The sequence below is a fragment of the Mandrillus leucophaeus genome, unplaced genomic scaffold, assembly GCF_000951045.1.
Source record: "Mandrillus leucophaeus isolate KB7577 unplaced genomic scaffold, Mleu.le_1.0 Scaffold42, whole genome shotgun sequence".
Classification (NCBI taxonomy): Eukaryota; Metazoa; Chordata; class Mammalia; order Primates; family Cercopithecidae; genus Mandrillus; species Mandrillus leucophaeus.
The window spans coordinates 4,885,112-4,902,596 of NW_012104476.1; the positions used below are offsets into that span (position 1 = coordinate 4,885,112).

The following is a 17,485-nucleotide window of genomic DNA, read 5'->3' on the forward strand; positions in this document are numbered from 1 at the left end:
TCAAGCAATTCTCCTGCCTCAGCCTCCCAAGCAGCTGGGATTACAGGTGTGCGTCACCACGCTTGGCTGGTTTTTGTATTTTTAGTACAGATGGGGTTTCACTGTGTTGGCCAGGCTGGTCTTGAACTCCTCACCTCGTGATCCACCCATGTTGACCTCCCAATATGCTGGAATTATAGGCATGAGTCACTGCATCCTGTCCTTTTTTAAAAGTTTTGAACCATGTGAATGGATTACCTATGAAAAAATTAAATTAAAAATGTATCTCAAACAGCTTAGAAGTGAGTACAGATGTCATGCTCTGGAAACTGTTGGGTTAGTTCAAATGTGCGTCCCACAAAGACACCAACATTAAAAAGCATGTGAAGCATCTAAATGCAAGTCAAAAAATGCGAATGAAAAAACACATATGATACATATGATTTAAAATATGTATATACCATGGCATTAAATTAATGGTAAAACAAAAATTTGGCTGTAGCACCTCTATCTTCAAAAGTTAATCTAATTAAAGGCTTTTCTTAGGTTCTTTGCCTTTAAGGGAAAATGCCTTGCATTTGGGCTTATACTTCATATTCTTCTCTAGAAATCCAGCAAAACGGAAATATGCAGAATACAGAGTGAAATTTCTCCCTCCTCCCAACCACCAGACCCTTTTCTATGCATTTACATGCATGTATACAAACATGTTTGTCCTATATTTATTATACCAAAATTTGCATTTTTCACTAAATAATGTCTTTATCTTTCTAGGATATAAATATAGATCTCCTTTTTCCTTTAATGGCTACGTAGTATTTCATAGTATTTTCTAATTTATTCAACCATTATCTACTTCTAAGCTAACTCCTTTTTTTTTTTTTTTTTTGCTATTTCACACTGTTCTGCTATGAATATCCATGTGCACACATCTTTGTACTTCTGCAAGATAAATACTTAGATATGGAACTGGGCAAACTTGACAGAACTACTGAGAATGATTTAGATTTATAATTTACCTCATAACAAATCAATTTCAGATAGAAGAGTTGCATGTATTTTTAATGAACCAAATCAAAAGAGCTGACAGGTAATGGAATATTAACAATTAAAATACAAAAGCATTGGTATGCAACAAGATCTTTAAAAAAGAAGAAAAATAAAATGCAAAGGTAACAATGGATGGATTTAACTCTAAAAGTATAAAAATACAATACAAATTCGTAACACTAACAAAATAGGATAAAGAATGCATAAAATGTTTGTAACATATATAAAAATGTACTATTATCGGGATCCTAATAAGTAAATGAGCAATAAAAGGAAATTAAAAAGAGTAAAATTTAAGGTAATAGGTACTAATATGTAACTATTAGCAATTTTTCTAATTATTGTCATTACATGATTAATGTAATGATAATCATTACATGATTAATATAATGATAATCATTACAATAAAGAAGATTATCATTACAATAAAAAATAAATTTTACAAAACACGTTTTAAAAATAAAGATGGCTGGAGCTTCAGGGAAACCAAAGAACTGAGGGAGAAGCAACTTGGTAACACCAATAAAAATTGAAAATATCTGTGTTTTTTGATCCTATGCCTGGAAATATATGTTGTGGAGATAATTCAAAGAAGGAAGGAGCAGGAGGTCTTTAAACAAAGTTTATCACTGCAGCATTATTTAGAAGTAAAAGGTGTGAAACCTAGATGTTAACAATAACACTTAGGATAAACGACACTATGTTGAAACAGAGTTCACATTAAATTATTGTTAGTTTTTGAGACAGGTCTTGCTCTGTCACCCAGGCTAGAGTGCAGTGGTGTGATCTCGGTTCCCTGCAACCTCCATATCTTGGACTCAAGGGATTCTTTCACCTCAGCCTTTCAAGTAACTGGGACTACAGGTGTGTGTTGTCACACCCAGCTATTTGTGTATATTCTGTGGAGACGGAGTCTCGCCATGTTGCCCAGGCTTGTCTTGAACTCCTGGACTGAAGTGATCTGCCTTTCTCGGCCTCCCAAAGTGCTAGGATTACAGGTGTGAGCCACCACACCGGGTCCCAAATTATTATTATTATTTATTTTTATGAGATGGAGTTTTGCTCTTGTTGCCCAGACTGGAGTGCAATGGCATGATCTCAGCTCACTACAACCTCCGTCTCCCAGGTTCAAGTGATTCTCCGGCCTCAGCCTCCTGAGTAGCTGGGATTACAGGCATGCACCACCATGCCCAGCTAATTTCGTATTTATAGGGAAAAGAAAGAGAGATCAGACTGTTATTGTGTCTATGTAGAAAAGGAAGACATAAGAAACTTCATTTTGAACTGTACCTTGAACAATTGTTTTGTCCTGAGATGCTGTTAATCTGTAACTTTGCCCCAACCTTGAGCTCACAGAAACATGTGTTGTATGGAATCAAAGTTTAAGGGATCTAGGGCTGTGCAGGATGTGCCTTGTTAACAAAATGTTTACAGGCAGTATGCTTGGTAAAAGTCATCGCCATTCTCCAGTCTTGATAAACCAGGGGCACAATGCACTGTGGAGAGCCACAGGGACCTCTGCCCTGGACAGCCAGGTATTGTCCAAGGTTTCTCCCTATGTGATAGTCTGAAATATGGCCTCGTGGGATGGGAAAGACCTGACTGTCACCCAGCCCGACAACCGTGAAGGGTCTGTGCTGAGGAGGATTAGTAAAAGAGGAAAGCCTCTTCCAGTTGAAATAAGAGGAAGGCCTCTGTCTCCTGCCTGCTCCTGGGAACAGAATGTCTCGGTATAAAACTCGATTGTACATTTGTTCAATTGTGAGATAGGAGAAAAACTGCCCTGTGGTGGGAGGTGAGACATGTTGGCAGCTGCTTTGTTATTCTTTACTCCACTGAGATGTTTGGGTGGAGAGAAGCATAAATCTGGCCTAGGTGCACATCCAGGCATAGTACATTCCCTTGAACTTATTTGTGACGGAGATTCCTTTGCTCACAGCTGACCTTCTCCCCACTATCACCCCGCTCTCCTGCCACATTCCTCTTGCTGAGATAGTGAAAATAGTAATCAATAAATACTAAGGGAACTCAGAGATTGATGCTGGTGCGGGTCCTCTGTATGCTGAGCACTGGTCCCCTGGGCCCACTCTTCTTTCTCTATACTTTGTCTCTGTCTTATTTGTTTTCTCAGTCTCTCGTCCCACCTGACAAGAAATACAGGTGTGGAGGGGCAGGCCACCCCTTCATCTGGCGCCCAACGTGGGGCCTTTAGGGTGAAGGTATGCTAAGAATCTAAGCATTGAGGACAGTCGACCAGAGATTCCCAGATATGTCCACGGTCAGCGTTGCGGTAAGCTTGTGCACTCGGAGGAGCCCAGGGTAACAATGGGACAAACTGAAAGTAAATATGCCTCTTATCTCAGCTTCATTAAAATTATCTTAAGAAGAGGGGGAGTTTGAGCTTCTACAGAAAATTTAATTATGCTATTTCAAACAATAGAACAATTCTGCCCATGGTTTCTAGAACAGGGTACTTTAGATCTAAAAGGCTGGGAAAAAAATTGGCAAAAAATTAAAACAAACAAGTAGGAAAGGTAAAATCATCCTACTTACAGTATGGAATGATTGGGCCATTATTAAAGCAACTTTAAAACTGTTTCAAATAGAAGAAGATAATGTTTCAGTTTCTGATGCCCCTGAAAGCTCTGTAATAAATAGATTGTAGAGAAGAGGCAGGAACAGAATCCCAGACAGGAATGGAAAGTTCACATTGTAAATATGTAGCAGAGTCTGTAATGGCTCGGTCAACACAAAGTGTTGACTACAATCAATTACAGGAGGTAATCTATCCTAAAACATTAAAATCGGGGGGAAAAGGTCCAAAATCATCAGGGCCACTGGGACTAAAACCACAATGGCCACCTCCTCCTCAGCTGAGTGAGTGCTGAGGGAGGGAACCTGAAACTAGGCTCACTGCGACTCGGCTAGTGGTGCCCATTATTGCCCAACCTACGGTTCACTACGGTGAGGGAACAATTCAGACTCACCCTGTAGCATCCTGTCTGGGTCATGCAGTGGTCGCTCCCTAAGAAAAAGTTGGGGGCACTACATAAAATAGTCAAAAACTATTTTAAAAAGGAAATGTTTCACCTATTTTTCTCTCCTTAGAATTCTCCAGTGTTTGTAATTCAAAAAATATCCGGCAGAAGGCGCATGCTGACCGACTTAAGAGCCGTTAATGCCATCATTCAACCCATGGGGGCTCTGCAACCTGGATTGCCCTCTTCGCCCATGATCCCCAAAGATTGGCCTTTAATTATAATTGATCTAAAGGTTTGCTTTTTTACCATTCCTCTGGCAAAATAGGATTTTGAAAAATTTGCTTTTACTATACCAGCCATAAAAAATAAAGAACCAGCCACCAGGATTCAGTGAAAAGTGTTGCCTCAGGAAATGCTTAATATTCCGACTATTTGTCAGACTTTTCTAGCTCAAGCTCTTCAACCAGTTAGAGACAAGTTTTCAGACTGTTATATCATTCATTATGTTGATGATATTTTGTGTGCTACAAAAACAAAAGACAAATTAATTGACTGTTACACATTTCTACAGACAGAGGTTACAAATACAGGACTGACAATAGCATCTGATAAGATTCAGACCCCTACTCCCTTTCATTATTTGGAAATACAGGTAAAGGAAAGGAAAATTAAACCACACAAAAATAAAAAATAAAAATACAAAACACATTAAAAACATTGAATGACTTTCAAAAATTGCTAGGAGATATTAATTGGATTTGGCCAACTCAGGCATCCCTACTTATGCCATGTCAAATTTGTTCTCTATCTTGCAAGGGGATCCAACATTAAATAGTAAAAGAACATTAACTCCAGAGGCAACTAAAAAAATTAAATTAGTTAAAAAAAAATTATGTCAGCACAAGTAAATAAAATAGATCACTTAGCCCCACTCCAACTTTTGATTTTTGCTACTACACATTCTCCAACAGACATTATTGTTCAAAATACAGATCTTGTGGAGTGGTCATTCCTTCCTCACAGTACAATTAAGACTTTTACATTGTATTTAGATCAAATGGCTACATTAATTGGTCGGGCAAGATTATAGATAGTAAAATTGTATGGAAGTGACCAGATAAAATCATTGTTCCTTTAAACAAGGAACAGGTTAAACAAGCCTTTATCAATTCTGGTACTTGACAGATTGATCTTACTCATTTTGTGGAAATTATTGATAATCATTACCCAAAAACAAAAATCTTCCAGTTTTTAAAATTGACTACTTGGGTTTTACATAAAATTACCAGATATAAACGTTTAAAAAGTGCTCTGATGGTGTTTACTGACGGTTCTAGCAATGGAAAAGTGGCTTACACCAAGCCAAAAGAACGAGTCATTGAAATTTAATGTCACTCAACTGAAAGAGCAGAGTTGGTTGCTGTCATTTCAGTGTTACAAGATTTTAATCAGCCTATTAACACTGTATCAGATTCTGATATGTAGTACAGGCTACAAAGGATATTGAGACAGCCCTAATCAAATATAGTATGGATGATCAGTTAAACCAGCTGTCTAATTTGTTACAACAAACTGTAAAAAAAGAAATTTCCCATTTTATATTATTGATATTCGAGCACATACTAATTTACCAGGGCCTTTAACTAAAATAAACAAGCTGACATGCTAGTATCATCTGCCTTCATAAAAGCACAAGAACTTCATGCTTAACTCATGTAAATACAACAGGACTAAAAAATATATTTGATACCACATAGAAACAGGCAAAAAATATTGTACAATATTGCACTCAGTGTCAAGTCCTACACCTGCCCACTCAAGAGGCAGGAGTTAATCCCAGAGGTCTATGTCCTAATACGTTATGGCAAATGGATGTCACACATGTACCTTCATTTGAAACACTGTCATTTGTCCATGTGACAGTTGATACTTATTCACATTTTGTATGAACAACCTGCTAGACAAAAAAACAAAGTACTTCCTATGTTAAAAAACATTTATTATCTTGTTTTACTATCATAGAAGTTCCAAAAAAAATTTAAAACAGATAATGGGCCAGCATACTGTAGTAAAACATTTCAAAAATTCCTAAATCAGTGAAAAATTACACATACAACAGGAATCCCTTATAATTCCCAAGGACAGGCTATAATTAAAAGAACTAATAGAACACTCAAAGCTCAATTAGTTAAACAAACAAACAAAAAAATAGGAATATAACACTCCCCAAATAAAACTTAATCTAGCACTCTATACTTTAAATTTTTTAAACATTGACAAAAATCAGACCACTACTTCTGCAAAACAACATTTTACTGAAAAACAAAACAAAACAAAACAAAACTGATTTGGTGAAAAAACAACAAAAATAAGACATAAAAAATGAAAAAGTTAATAACATGGGGAAGAGGCTTTACTTGTGTTTCGCTGGAAAAAAATCAGCTTCCTCTATGAAATACCCACTAGACATTTATCTACAATAAGCCCATCAAAGCTGCAAAAAAAAAAAAAAAACCCTCTGCAAAAACGAAAAACCCACAATCAAGCATCATCAACTTGCCAAGTAAACAAAATTGCAATATCAAAAAAATAGATAAAGCTACCATCCACCAAAAAAGTGGAACCGCCGACCTGGGGTCAACTAAAGAAGCTGACACAATTAGCTAAAAAAAAAAGCCTAAAAAAAACAAGGGTAACACAAACTCCAGAAAATATACTGCTTACAGCTTTGATAATTGTATCAATGGTGGTAAGTCTCCCCATGTCTGCAGAAACAGCTGCAGTTAATTATACTTACTGGGCCTATGTGTCTTTCCTGCCCTTAATTCGGGCAGTCACATGGATAAATAATCCTATTAAAATATATGTTAATAATAGTGCATGGGTACCAGGCCCCACAGATGATCGTTGCCCTGCCCAACCTAAAAAAAATAAATAAATATTTCCACTGGGTATTATTATCCCGCTACTTGCCTAGAAATGCTTAATGGATGCTTAATGCCTACAACCCAAAATTGGTGGGTAGAAATACATACTGTCAGTGGCACCAGGAGATTTACTTATCACATGATAAGTGAAATGTCACTTGAGCCACAGATAAATAATTCACAGGACTCTTCTTATCAAAGATCATTAAAATTTAGGCCTAAAGGGTAGACTTGCCCCAAAGAAATTCCCCAAAAATCAAAAGGCCCAAAAGTCTTGGTTTCGAAAAACTGTGTGACTGATACTGCGGTGGTATTACAAAACAACAAATTCAAAACTATCATAAACTGGGCCCCTTGAGGACAATTATATTATAATTGTAAGGGCCAGACTCATGTTCACAGGCCCCATCCATCTGGCCCATTAATCCGACCTATAAGAGTGATTTAACTAAAAGGGAAGACCAGGTTTATAAAAGGTCAAAACCACCCTATCCATAAAAGTGTGGTAAAAAGAGAATTTCATCACCTCAACCAAAGTTAGTTAGTCCTGTTACTAGTCCTAAACATCCAAAATTATAAAAACTTACTGTGGCTTCGCACCACATTAAAATTTGGTCTGGAAATCAAGCTATAAAAACAAAAAATTACAAGCCATATTATACTATCAACCTAAATTCCAATCTAACAATTCCTTTACAAAGTTGTGTAAAACCCCCTTATATACTAGTTGTAAAAAACATAGTTATTAAACTAGATTCCCAAGCTATAACCTGTGAAAATTTTAGATTATTTACTTGCATTGATTCAACTTTTAATTGGCAGCATTGTATTCTACTAGTGAGGGCAAGAAAGGGCGTGTGGATCCCTGTGTCCATAGACTGACCATGAGAGGCTTCCCCATCCGTCCATATTTTAACAAAAGTATTAAAAAAAGTTCTAACAAGATCCAAAAGATTCATTTTTACTTTAATGACAGGGATTATGGGTCTTATTGCAGTCACAGCTACTGCTGCGGTTGCTGGAATTGCTTTACACTCCTCTGTTCAAACTGCTAAATACGTAAATAACTGACAAAAGAATTCCTCAAGATAGTGGAATTCTCAGACCCAAATAGATCAAAAATTGGCAAACCAAATTAATCATCTAAGACAAGCTGTCATTTAAATGAGAGATAGGCTCATGAGCTTGAAACATCTTTTTCAGTTACATTGTGACTGAAATACGTCAAATTTTTGTATTACACCCCGAGCCTATGATGAGTCTGAACATCACTGGGACACGGTTAAATGCCATCTACAGAAAAGAAAAAATAATCTTACTTTAAATATTTCAAAATTAAAAAACAAATTTTTTAAGGCATCAAAAGCCCATTTACATTTGGTACCAAAAACTGAGACAATTGTAAAAGCTGCTGATGGCCTCACAGACCTTAATCCCATCACTTGGGTTAAAACTATCAAAAGTTCCACTATTGTAAATTTTTTATTAATCCTTGTATGCCTGTTCTGTCTGTTTCAGTCTACAGGTGTACCCAACAACTCCAAAAAGACAACAACCAGCAAAAACGGGCCATAATGACGATGGCGATTCTGTAAAAAACAAAAGGAGGATACATAGGGAAAAGAAAGAGAGATCAGACTGTTATTGTGTCTATGTAGAAAAGGAAGACATAAGAAACTCCATTTTGACCTGTACCCTGAACAATTGCTTTGCCTGAGATGCTGTTCATCTGTAACTTTGCCCCAACCTTGAGCTCACAGAAACATGTGTTTTATGGAATCAAGGTTTAAGGGATCTAGGGCTGTGCAGGATGTGCCTTGTTAACAAAATGTTTACAGGCAGTATGCTTGGTAAAAGTCATCGCCATTCTCCACTCTCGATAAACCAGGGGCACAATGCACTGTGGAGAGCCACAGGGACCTCTGCCCTGGACAGCCAGGTATTGTCCAAGGTTATTCCCCATGTGATAGTCTGAAATATGGCCTCGTGGGATGAGAAGGCCTGACCGTCCCCTAGCCTGACAGAAGGGTCTGTGCTGAGGAGGATTAGTAAAAGAGGAAAGCCTCTTCCAGTTGAAATGAGAGGAAGGCCTCTGTCTCCTGCCTGCCCCAGGGAATGGAATGTCTTGGTATAAAACTCGATTGTACATCTGTTCAATTCTGAGACAGGAGAAAAACCCCTTCGTGGCAGGAGGCGGGACATGTTGGCAGCAATGCTGCTTTGTCATTCTTTACTCCACCGAGATGTCTGGGTGGAGAGAAACATAAATCTTGCCTACATACACATCCAGACATCCCGCTATCACCCTGCTCTCCTGCCACATTCCTCTTACTAAAATATTAAAAATAATAATCAATAAATACTAAGAAAACTCAGAGACTGGTGCTGGTGCGGGTCCTCCATATGCGGAATGCCAGTCCCCTGGGCCCACTTTTTTTTCTCTATACTTTGTCTCTGTGTCTTATTTCTTTTCTCAGTCTCTCGTCCCACCTAATGAGAAATACCCACAGGTGTGGAGGGGCAAGCCACCCTTTCAGTATTTTTAGTACAGAGGGGTTTTCTTTATGTTGGTCAGGCTGGCCTCAAACTCCCAACCTCAGGTGATCCACCCACCTCGGCCTCCCAAAGTGCTGGGATTACAGGCATGAGCCACCACGTCCAGCCCCAAAATTATGTTTAAAAGCAGAAGACTGTAGAAATAGTGGATATGTAAAGATCATGGGATTATGAATATGGTTTCTCATTAATATCCCCTTAATATATGATATCTTTACAAGGCTACAGAGTCTATAAAACTAGGAAACACATTTACAGGGAAGATGGGAGTGATAATTTCTGGAATGGGACTGGTTTTTCTGGACATCATGAGATACAGCTCTCCATGATTAAACAGCAAGTGACATAAATTCAACATTAATATAATAAAATCTTAGCGAATCAAGTTTTCACAATACAAAGATGTTGTACATGCTAGTGGCTCTATAAATAACACATGCTTTTATTTAACATCAAGACACTTCAAGGCAAAGACACAAAGTGGTAAATGGAATATAACAAACTTATTTTTGTATTGATAAATACTTACCAAGTAATAGCTGTAGTATATAAAATATAAGTCCTAAGACACTGTTTGGCTGGTTTAATACACCATCCTTTCCAAAAATGGAACCCAAAAGACCAAATCCTCGACCCCATCTGTAAAATAAGGAAAACCGGTAACCCTATATTGGAATTTCCCTATTTTAAAAAATGTAAAATTATTTGAGAACGTTATCCAATTCTAAAATCAACTAAGCTGTCAAATGTCTTAAATGTCCTGTGTTGAGAGTGATTTACCCCAAAGAGGGAGGCCAGTCACTAGATTTCTGATTAAAAATAATCATCTAAAATGAACCTATCTAAAAGTGCCAGTATACCCATCTGAATCTCTCAGTTGCCAATTTCTATGTATTCTCTTTTCCAAAAGGTAGGGGAAAGTATTCATTTTCCAGTGGCATTAGTATTTGCAGAAGGAGACTTCTCTCTGCTTAAGCCAGGGTCTCTTAACAGTGGACCTCTTAACAGAGAGACCCTCTTAACAGAGTCTCTCTGCCTTAGCCTCCTGAGTAGCTGGGACTGCAAGTGCCTGCCACCATGCCTGGCTAATTTTTTGGTTTTTTTTTTTTTTTAGTAGAGAAAGGGTTTTACCATGTTAGCCTGGATGGTCTTGATCTCCTGACCTCGTGATCTGCCCACTTTGGCCTCCCAAAATGCTGGGATTACAGGTGTGAGCCACCGTGTCCGCCCGAGTATGTTATTTTTATAAGGAAAGGTATAAGGAAATGTATAAGGCAATGTAGTGGTATTGATGAGGAATCAGAGAGACCGAAGGGACTGAGGAGAATATTTATTATTTAGGTGCGCCGGCCCAGTCAGCTTAACAACCAAAGGACTGAGCCCTGAATATAGAGTTAAGTTACCTTTTAAGCATTTTGTAGGCCAGACACGGTGGCTCACGCCTGTAATCCTAGCACTTTGGGAGGCCAAGGCAGGTGGACTACCTGAGGTCAGGAGTTCAAGACAAGCCTGGCCAGGATGGTGAAACCCTGTCTCTACTAGAAATACAAAAATTAGCCAGGCATGGTGGTGGGCCCTGTAATCCCAGATACTCAGGAGGCTGAGGCAGAGAATTGCTTGAACCCAGGAGGTGGAGGTTGCAGTGAGCTGAGATCGCACCACTGCACTCCAGCCAGGGCCACAGAGTGAGACTCTGTCTCGAAAAAAATAAAAAAACAAATAAAAAAGCATTTCATGGGGTAGGGGGAGATCTGTGCAGGGGAAGCATATTACAGAAGCAAGAAACAAGACAGTTATTTAATTAATTGAGACATGCATTACATCATTTCTTACTTTTCAAGGAAAAACATGTTTTATGACTTGAGTTTCTCTGTCTAGTGACCTTGCAGCTGCACAGCTAGGGAATCAGGGTCTTCACAATGCCTGGGAAAGGAGGAGAGATAAGGCTCGCTAGCCACAGAAAAACAGGCAGCTAATTTTTAAAGGACTTCAGCTCTTTCTTTCTCAGGGGGAATTGGGTTTTCTTACATACAACTGAGTGTCTGCTTACACATTCTTTAATTTCTTTAAATTCCTGTTCCAGTACAACAGACATGTTTCCACTGATGGAAAAGAGATGGCCGGGCGCAGTGGCTCATGCTTGTAATTCTGGTACTTTGGGAGGCCAAGGCGGGTGGATCATGAAGTCAGAAATTCAAGATTGGACTGGCCAAGGTGGTGAAACCCTGTCTCTACTGAAAATAGAAAAATTAGCCAGGTGTGGTGGCACGTGCCTGTAATCCCAACTACTCAGGAGGCTGAGTCACCAGAATTGCTAGAACCTGGGAGGTGGAGATTGCAGTGAGATCGCATCACTGCACTCCAGCCTGGGCAACAAGAGCAAAACTGTGTCTCAAAAAAAAAAAAAAAAAACCTAAAAACAAAATAAAACAAAATCCCTCAGGGCTTTTCTTCAGGGAAAGCAGGAGAAAATTGTAACTCAGTTTTGCTATAATGTTCAGCTAATTTTGAAAAGAAAATAAAATCACAGAGCTAAAAAGATTATTTCTGATGAATTTTGGTACAAAGCAGAATTATAGAGTAAATGTTTGATTTTAAAACATTAAGAGGCAAATAACCACACATTCTATGATTTCATTTATTTATTTAGTTAGTTAGAGGTGGAGTCGCACTCTGTCACCTAGGCTGGAGTGTGCTGGCACGATCTTGGCACACTGCAACCTCCACCTCCTGGGTTCAAGTGATTCTTCTGCCTCAGCCTCCCAAGTAGCTGGTATTACAGGCGGGATCACCAAGCCTGGCTAATTTCTTGTATTTTTAGTAGATAAAAGGTTTTGCCATGTTGTCCAGGCTGGTCTCGAACTCCTGATCTCAGGTAATCCACCCGCCTCGGCCTCCCAAAGTGCTGGGATTATAAGCATGAGCCACCGTGCCTGGCCTCTATGATTCCATTTATATCGCAAGCCAAAGAAAAGGACTGAGATGCGTCTGATTCATTTTAGTTGATTTTGCCAATGTTGAGGGCGTGTCCAGGAAACACACACACACACACACACACGCAAAAGTACAGGACACATCTGCTATCTGTGCTTTTTCCAAAGAGGGTTTGGGGACTTCTATAAATAAAGGGAAAAGAGCGGGCAGTAGGGGAAAAAGCAAAGAAAGAGAAAAGAGAAGGTATATATCTAACAGAGTTGCATTTGAAAGCAGTTGCATTTGAATCTTTTGATCAGTGTTTACTGAATCCACATTTTACATGTGGAAGGAGAGGGTAGAAGAACCACCTGCACATTAATTTTGCACTTAGTGAATCTGCATTTTACATAAGATAAATAAACATAGAGTAGAGGAGACAGCCAGACATGGATTTGTCTCAGGTGGGTGGAAGCGTGACTATTAGTTCTGTTGTTTGTTCATCACTTGTGAACATAAGTTATCCATAGACATTATCAGGGTGAAATTCAACAGAACTCTTTTTTTTTTCCTGAGGTGGAGTCTTGTTCTGTCGCCCAGGCTGGAGTGCAGTGGCATGATCTTGGTTCATTGCAACATCTGTCTCCCGAGTTCAAGCAATTCTCCTGCCTCAGCCTCCCATGTACCTGGGATTACAGGCACCCACCACCATACCTGGCTAGTGTTTGTATTTTTAGTAGAGACAGGGTTTCAGCATGTTGGTCAGGCTGGTCTCGAATTCCTGACCTCAGGTGATCCACCTGCCTCAGTCTCCCAAAGTGCTGGGATTATAGGCATAAGCCACTGCACCTAGCCTCAACAGAACTCTTTTAGGGTCAATATCTTGAGGCATACAAGGAATTTTCTTGGAGCAAATTCTGAGGGAGGTATGCAGACTTTTATCTTTGTAGATATCTTTTTTTTTTTTTTCTTTCTGAGAAGGAGTCTCTCTCTGTCGCCCAGGCTGGAGTGCAGTGGCGCTATCTCGGCTCACTGCAAGCTCCACCTCCCGGGTTCATGCCATTCTCCTGCCTCAGCCTCCTGAGTAACTGGGACAATAGGTGCCCACCACCATGCCTGGTTACTTTTGTTGTTGTTGTTGTATTTTTCGTAGAGACAGGGTTTTACTGTGTTAGCCAGGATGGTCTCGATCTCCTGACCTCATGATCTGACTGCCTCGGCCTCCCAAAGTGCTGGGATTACAGGCGTGAGCCACGGTGCCTGGCCTGTAGTTATCTCTTTATCAAATAAAATGGGTGACAGGTTTGCCTGACCCAGTTCCCTGCTTGACTTTTCCCTGTAGCATAGCGAGTCTGAGGTCCTGAGATTTTATTTTCCTTTTATTATATAAACATGAAATAATGATATATATTTGTAAGATCTGAAAACTACAGTGTAAAAGAAAGAACACACACAAAGAATACACACACACACACATACACAAACATATATACATATATACACAAATGCACATACATGGTCTCTGCCCCTGTTTCCTGGGTGCGCAGCTCCTGAAACCCTTGAAATCTGCAAAGTGGTAAGTGTCTTTGTAGATGCTAATGAGACGACTGATTTCTGGGGCCTTGTGAATAGCCTCAAAATGAGGACTGGTTGCCAGGGGAGTCAACCTTGTGATTAGAGGGTTGGAAATTTCAGCCCTCTGCCCCCAGATTTCCAGGGATAGGGAGGAGCTGAAGGTTGAGTTGATCATCGGTGACCAATGATTTAATCAATCATGTCTATGTGGCCATCGCAGTGGCTCATGTCTGAAATCCCAGCGCTGTAGGAGGCCAAGGCAGGAAGATTGCCTGAGGCTAGGAATTTAAGATCAGCCTGGGCAACATAGTGAGAATCCATCTCTACAAATAAAACAATTAGCCAGGAATGGTAATGCTACTCAGGAGGTGGAGATGGGAGGATCACTTGAGTCCAGGAAATCAAGGCTGCAGCAAGCTATGATTGCACCACTGCTTGCCAGACTTGGTGACAGAGCTAGGCTCCTGTATCAAAAACAAAACAGAACAAAAAACAAACTAAAAACCAAATCATGCCTATGTCATGAAGTCTCCATGAAACTCAGGACAGCAACCGGGCATGGTGGCTCATGCCTGTACTCCCAGCACATTGGGAGGCCAAGGCGGGCGGATCACTTGAGGTCAGGAGTTTGGGACTGGCCTGGGCAACATAGCAAGACTCTGTCTCTATTTTTTGTCTTGTTTTGTTTTGTTTTGTTTTTGAGACAGAGTCTCGCTCTGTTGCTCAGGCTGGAGTGCAGTGGCGTGATCTTGGCTCACTATAGGCTCTGCCTCCCGGGTTCATGCCCTTCTGCTGCCTCAGCCTCCCCAGTAGCTGGGATTACAGGCTCCTGACACCATGTCTGACTAATTTTTTTGTATTTTTAGTAGAGACGGGGTTTTGCCGTGTTAGCCAGGATAGTCTCAATCTCCTGACCTCTTGATCTGCCTGCCTTGGCCTCCCAAAGTGCTGGGATTACAGGTGTGAGCCACCGCACCTGGCCTATTTTTTTTAAGGTTTTTGTTTGTTTGTTTGTTTGTTTTTTAAAAGAGAAAGTAAACATGGGGCAGAGGAAGCAGTCAGATACGCAATTGTCTCACTTGTGAGCAGAGGGATGACCTTGGGGTCTATCCTTTGTCCTGCAAGGATAAGCTATCAATTTACATTTTCAGGGTGAAATTCAACAGAACTGTTCTAAGGTCAAAATCTTGAGGTCCACAAGGAATTTCCTCATGGGCGAATCGTGAGGGAGGTACGTAGCTTTTTAAAAAAAATCTTTGTAGGTCGGGAAGGTGGCTCACGCCTATAATCCCAGAACTTTGGGAGGCCGAGGCAGACGGATCATGAGATCAGGAGATCGAGACCATCCTGGCTAACATGGTGAAACCCCGTCTTTACTGAAAATACAAAAAATGAGCCAGGCGTGGTGGCGGGCGCCTGTAGTCCCAGCTACTCTGCAGGCTGAGGCAGAATGACATGAACCCAGGAGGCAGAGCTTGCAGTGAGCCGACATCGCGCCACTGCACTCCAGCCTGGGTGACAGAGCGAGACTCCGTTTCAAAAAAAAAAAAAAAAAAAAATCTTTGTAGCTATCTATTTAGGGACAAAATGGGAGAGGCAGGTTTGAATGATCCAGTTTCCAGCTTGACTTTTGCCTTTGGCTTAGTGAGTTGGTGGTCCTGAGATTTATTTTCCTTTCACAGTCATTATTCAGGGAAGAGGGTAGGGTCTTGATATTCAAAATTTTTTGGGTTGTATTACACTTGTTCCTTCAAATGATAAAAGGTTTTGCAGCTATGATCGTTCATCAGAAAACTTCAGCACAAGTGTGTTACATAAAACCTCTGCAGGGTGATAAATCTACTAGGGTTTGGATGAGGCCAGACATTGCTCATTCAGTATCTCAAACCCAGAAAGATGAGTTACTGACATTGAATATGTGAAAGGAAAACCAACAGTTTGGTTTAATTTCTTGAATTTCATGTAAAACAGTTCTGGTTTTGTTTTGTTTTGTTTTGAGACAGAGTCTTGCTCTATTGCCCAGGCTGGCATGCAATTGCACCATCTCAGCTGATTGCAACCTCTACCTCCTGGTTCAAGCGATTCTCCTGCCTCAGCCTCCTGAGTAACTAGGATTACAGGTGTGCACCACCACACCTGGCTAATTTTTGTATTTGTAGTAGAGATGGGGTTTCACCATGGTGGCCAGGCTGGTCTCCAACTCCTGGCCTCATGCAATCCACCTACCTTGGCCTCCTAAAGTGCTGGTAGTATAGGCACGAGCCACCATGCCTGGCCAAAACAGTTCTGTTGAATTTCACCCTGACAACATAAACAAAAAACTTGTCTTCACAGGTAAAGGACAAAGGACAGAACTAAAAGTCATCCCTCTGTGCACCGGAGACAAGCGTATCTGGCTGCTTCCTGTACTCTATGTTTATTTATCTTATGAAAAAATGCAGATTCACTGAGCGCAAGATAAATGCATAATTGACTATTTCTCCTCCCTTTTCTTTCCATATGTAAAATGTGGATGCTGTAAACGCTGATCAACGACTGAAAGGAACACAATCGTTTGGTGCTTCCATTTGTTCTCCCTCCCCGCTTGTTTTTTAATTTTGCATTCCCCTACTACTCACTCTTTTTCCATTTATTTATTTATTTATTTATTTATTTAAGACCGAGTCTTGCTCTGTTGCCCAGGCTGCAGTGCAGTGGTGCAATCTGAGCTCACTGCAACCTCTGCCTCCTGGGTTCAAGCAATTCTGCTGCCTCAGCCTCCCGAGTAGCCGGGATTACAGGCACGCACCACCACGCTCAGCTAATTTTTGTATTTTTAGTAGAGACAGGGTTTCACCATGTTGGCCAGGCTGATATCAAACTCCTGACGTCAGGTGATCTGCCTGCCTAGGCGTCCCAAAGTGCTGGAATTACAGGCATGCGTCACCCAGCCTGGCCTCTTTTTCCCTTTAAATATTGAAGCCCCTAGACCCTCTTCGGAGAAAAAGCATGCATCACAAATATTTCCTGTGGTTTTTATTTCTTTTTTCCTCCCACTGCATCCTCAATTTTGGCAAAATGACCTCTAAAAATGACTGAGACATGCTTCAGTAATTTTCTTTGATTTACAAATGTTTACCAAATTCAGATACTTTAATTCAGTAAAACACAACAGCTAAAACAAAGATATCAGAAAAATGTTGAATGACTGGCCAGGTGTGGCAGCTGATGCCTGTAACCTCAGCACTTTGGGAGGCCGAGGCTGGAGGGTCAGTTCAGGTCAGGAGTTTGAGACCAGCCTGGCCAACATGGTAAAACCCTGTTTCTACTAAAAATACAAAAATTATCCAGTTGTGGTGGTGAGCACCTGTAATACCAGCTTCTTGTTAGGCTGAGGCAGGAGAATTGCTTGAACCTGGGAGGTGGAGGTTGCAGTGCGCTGAGATTGTGCCACTGCACTCCAGCCTGGGCAACAGAGCGAGACTCTTGAATCACTTGAGCTCAAGACTTCAAGACCAGCCAGGG

At 40.4% G+C, this 17,485-nt stretch overlaps 2 protein-coding genes across 2 annotated transcripts in view; one reads left to right on the plus strand and one right to left on the minus strand.

Moving 5' to 3' along the window:
- LOC105548721 (vitamin K epoxide reductase complex subunit 1-like protein 1) overlaps positions 1 to 11,165 on the minus strand; it is a gene marked incomplete at its 5' end in the record, with an annotated part of 15,694 nt that extends 4,529 nt beyond the window's left edge. The window contains 2 exons of the mRNA XM_011992897.1: positions 10,023 to 10,135; positions 11,140 to 11,165. Of these exons, the coding sequence (XP_011848287.1) occupies positions 10,023 to 10,135; positions 11,140 to 11,165 (139 nt within the window). The remainder of the gene's footprint in view (positions 1 to 10,022; positions 10,136 to 11,139) is intronic.
- The window catches only part of GUSB (glucuronidase, beta), an 88,412-nt gene that overhangs the window by 37,684 nt on the left and 33,243 nt on the right, over positions 1 to 17,485 (plus strand). The gene's annotated exons all lie outside the window — the stretch shown is intronic.